The sequence below is a fragment of the Scophthalmus maximus genome, chromosome 19 (assembly GCF_022379125.1).
Source record: "Scophthalmus maximus strain ysfricsl-2021 chromosome 19, ASM2237912v1, whole genome shotgun sequence".
Lineage (NCBI taxonomy): Eukaryota > Metazoa > Chordata > Actinopteri > Pleuronectiformes > Scophthalmidae > Scophthalmus > Scophthalmus maximus.
In genome coordinates, this window is record NC_061533.1 from 16,071,619 (window position 1) to 16,075,000 (window position 3,382).

General features: G+C 42.3%; 1 protein-coding gene across 1 annotated transcript in view; it reads right to left on the reverse strand.

Annotated features, from left to right (window-relative positions):
• Nucleotides 1-679: 679 nt before the first annotated feature.
• The window catches only part of adgrv1 (adhesion G protein-coupled receptor V1), a 103,421-nt gene continuing 100,718 nt past the window's right edge, over nucleotides 680-3,382 (reverse strand). Inside the window, exon 95 of the mRNA XM_047328956.1 lies at nucleotides 680-1,204. Coding sequence (XP_047184912.1) covers nucleotides 1,086-1,204 — 119 coding nt within the window. The 3' untranslated portion in view covers nucleotides 680-1,085. The remainder of the gene's footprint in view (nucleotides 1,205-3,382) is intronic.

The window sequence follows — 3,382 nt, forward strand, 5'->3', positions numbered from 1 at the left end:
CTGGGAGAATACCCGTAATGAGCAAGGGGGCTTCGTTCGTTGCTGGGGACAAATGTGTCGCGGGATGATTCTTGAACTCAAGCCTGCGTCTGATGTCTTTTTCGTTGTTTCCTCCTACAAACTTCATGTTCTTGCTTAAAGCAGCCAAAGTAGCCGCCCTCCTCTCATGCAGCCACTAGCCAAGTTCAGAAGTCGAGGTGGATGGAGGGCAGAGGCTAAGGGTCAGTGCAAAGGTCAAGTAGACGGTGGATTCCAAGAGGTTCAGAGCTGCTGTATGAGAGCTGAAGGGGGGGGGGGGAGTACTTGCTGGAATGTTCACATCCCGCCGATTCTTCACGGATGCAGATCAATAATGAGCCTAAAACAAAGTGTGATGTGAAGTCAAACAGATATGATTCAACTCTGCTCTTCTCTACAATCCTGAGCTCAGCATTTCTTACATTTCCTAATGTTCTGAGTCTGACTCGCTGCTCTCTGCAGACACCAGACGTCTGCTCAGAGTGGAACCCGGTTGTGAAACTCCAGTCCTCAACAAACTGTCCATCTCGAGGGTGTGACCCCTGACCACACAGCGACTCACTTACATAACCGTCAGGGAGGCGAACCCCTCCCCTCCGGTAGTAAACTGCGTCTTTTGCGGGTTATGAACAGTAAAAAAAAAAAGAATGCAATCAGCACTAAATGTAAAATATATGGTAAATTATTTATTAACAACGTTACACAATCTCCGACCTCAGCAGCAGGATTTGTGCTTATGGGGGGGGGGCACATGTGGCTAAATCTCATTTACTAAGTCTCTACAGAAAAAAAAATACATTCAGATAACAACTCCATCAATCATCAACGCCATTGACTTTTAAAAATTAATTTAGTAAAACATTTTTGTATTTATATATACACACACACATATGAAAAACATGTACAGTAAAAATCGCATTCAGTACGAAACATCTTTATGGAAATGTTCCTATTTAAAAAACAAAAGGGGTTTTAGTGCAAAAGCATTTTGTAGTATAAAAATACTGTGTTGTAATTTTTATTTCGGATACGAGGAGCAGAGGACATCCCTGGGTGAGGTGAGGAGGTTAGAGGTGTGTGTCTGCGATTGGGATTCGTCTCAGCTCAACTATTTGGGAGTTACTTATGCTCCCGCCGTCGTGGCTTCCAGGGATGGACTCGTTATCGCTGACATTGAGGCCGGTCCCTGTAACACACACAAAAAGAAAAGCATGATTAGTTTCTTTGTATTTATTTATATATATATATATATATGTATGAAAGATTTTGTGCTGCGTGTTAATGTTTTTTCTTTCAAGTCTTCAGGTTACAATGTTCCTTACTCCACAACTGCACCACTAACAAATCTATGCTGCCAATCAGCTCCACTGCTGATTATCTGTCACATTTGTCCTATTAGTGCCAACACGGAATTATGTAATTCTGTATGTCGTAATCTCTGGGTAATCAGGCAGAGTGATGCACCGTATCTGAACAGTCGTGGTAATGAGTTGTGAACGGAGCACACTGACAGGCCGATGTGAGACAGAGAAATAGGGGGGTCAAACCGAGAAACACATTATATGTCAAACGGTAAATCGTAATCGAACAGCCCTTATGGGAAAATTGTGACATACCGTAAAGTCATGCTGAGTTATGATGTATAGTCAGTTTTTTCTAAATCACATTCTTATATTTATAAACACATCACACAACTCTTCTCGAGCACGTCATGCGTCATTCGCCAAAAGTCTTCAACTCCGTACACAAGAGAAGAGTTTGGTGTGTTCAGGTGGAAAGCTTGGCAATGGACTACAAGAGATATTCTTTTTTTAAAGCAATCTAACAACTGTTGCAACGTGGGGGATTTCTCCACATTGTGTCCTGCAGGGCACCGTAAACATAAATATTTTTTTGCGTGAACTCCAGCTCTGCTACTTCTTAATTTTTGTAGCAAATCAAAATCCGGATTCAGAAATGTCTAAAGATTTCTCATTATTAGTTTGTTCTTGTGCTTACATTTTCCCTTTTAAGAATATTAAAATTCTTGGGCTGGATATTATCACCATCATATAATATGATGCAGGCTGAAACGTATAATCCGTCATTCAGTCAGGTAAGACGAAGTGACACCCAGCAACATGTTAATGTCCATCCTTCGGTCATAACACCAGAGTACATGTACTGAGAGTGTGTGTGTGTGTGTGTGTGTGTGTGTGTGTGTTAATGTTTCACTACCAAACTAAGTGTAAAGACCCCCATTAGAGCAGGAGTAACTGACCCCGTCAGACAGTTATGTAATTCTGATTACCTTATTATCTTTACTGCTGTCCGACTGGTTGAGATTACACTAGGCCATAAATCAAGTGTGACACACATGGACAAAGAGAAGGTCAGAGGTCACCAGGGGAAGTGTGAAATGGAAGAATGTCCTTGTGACTTGTGGGGCAAAAATTCAAGTTTCAGCTAGAGAATTCAGACGATCACAACACAAGTTTATGACCTCATTATGTTTATGAAAATCCAACTTTTCAAAAATTTGCTGTCTTTTTCCCACACGGCAAAGATCGAGTGTCTGCAGGCCAGTTTTATTTTTTGGAGACCGTGCCAGAGACCCGCGAGGAGCCAACTGCTTGGACTTAATTAAATCTCGCAAACTTTGCCTCTTTGCTACGCTGAATAATATGAATGATTGCTTCATTCCGCTGAGTTCGCAGACAAGAGGAGCAATAAATCCCCGGGCCGGCTCTAGGCTCCGAGGCCATTCAAGGTGAAGTGGCACATGGATTCAGGACAGCAGGAAATGTCCCACTGCAACAACTGTTGATTTATTTGAGATGGAGCGTAACACACACAAACACACACATCATGGTTGGATTGACCTTGTCACCACGAGATCCACAGGAGTGTCAGAGGTTATCTCCATCTTACTTAGAGCAACACTACCCTCTTAGCCTACTCCACTTTTTTTTCTTAACACCTGTACTTTTCTCGTATATACATCCGCTATGAAGGAATTTCAGTTTGGTTGCATGCGTTATATCTCTAGGATGCACGACAGCAGGCTCCAACAAAGTAAAGTTGGATGTGGGTCTTGGAATTTAAAGCCTGTCGTGTCGCAGACAACGCATAGTGGAAACAAACCTCAGCACTGTAACTTTAATAGCCTTAAAGCCGCCACCGTCCCGGTGTCAGTTATTTCTCTTCGTTAGAATCCCAAATTGAATGTGCCTGAATCCGAGTCCATTACCTTAAGGGTCTTATTGGTTTGGTCCGTTCATCATATCTACCTGTTTCTTATATTTCCCAGAGTGACCATTGTTTCGAAGACCAGACCCCTGCTCTGTCCATGATGTCAGACTAAAGCTGACTGGAATATACTCAA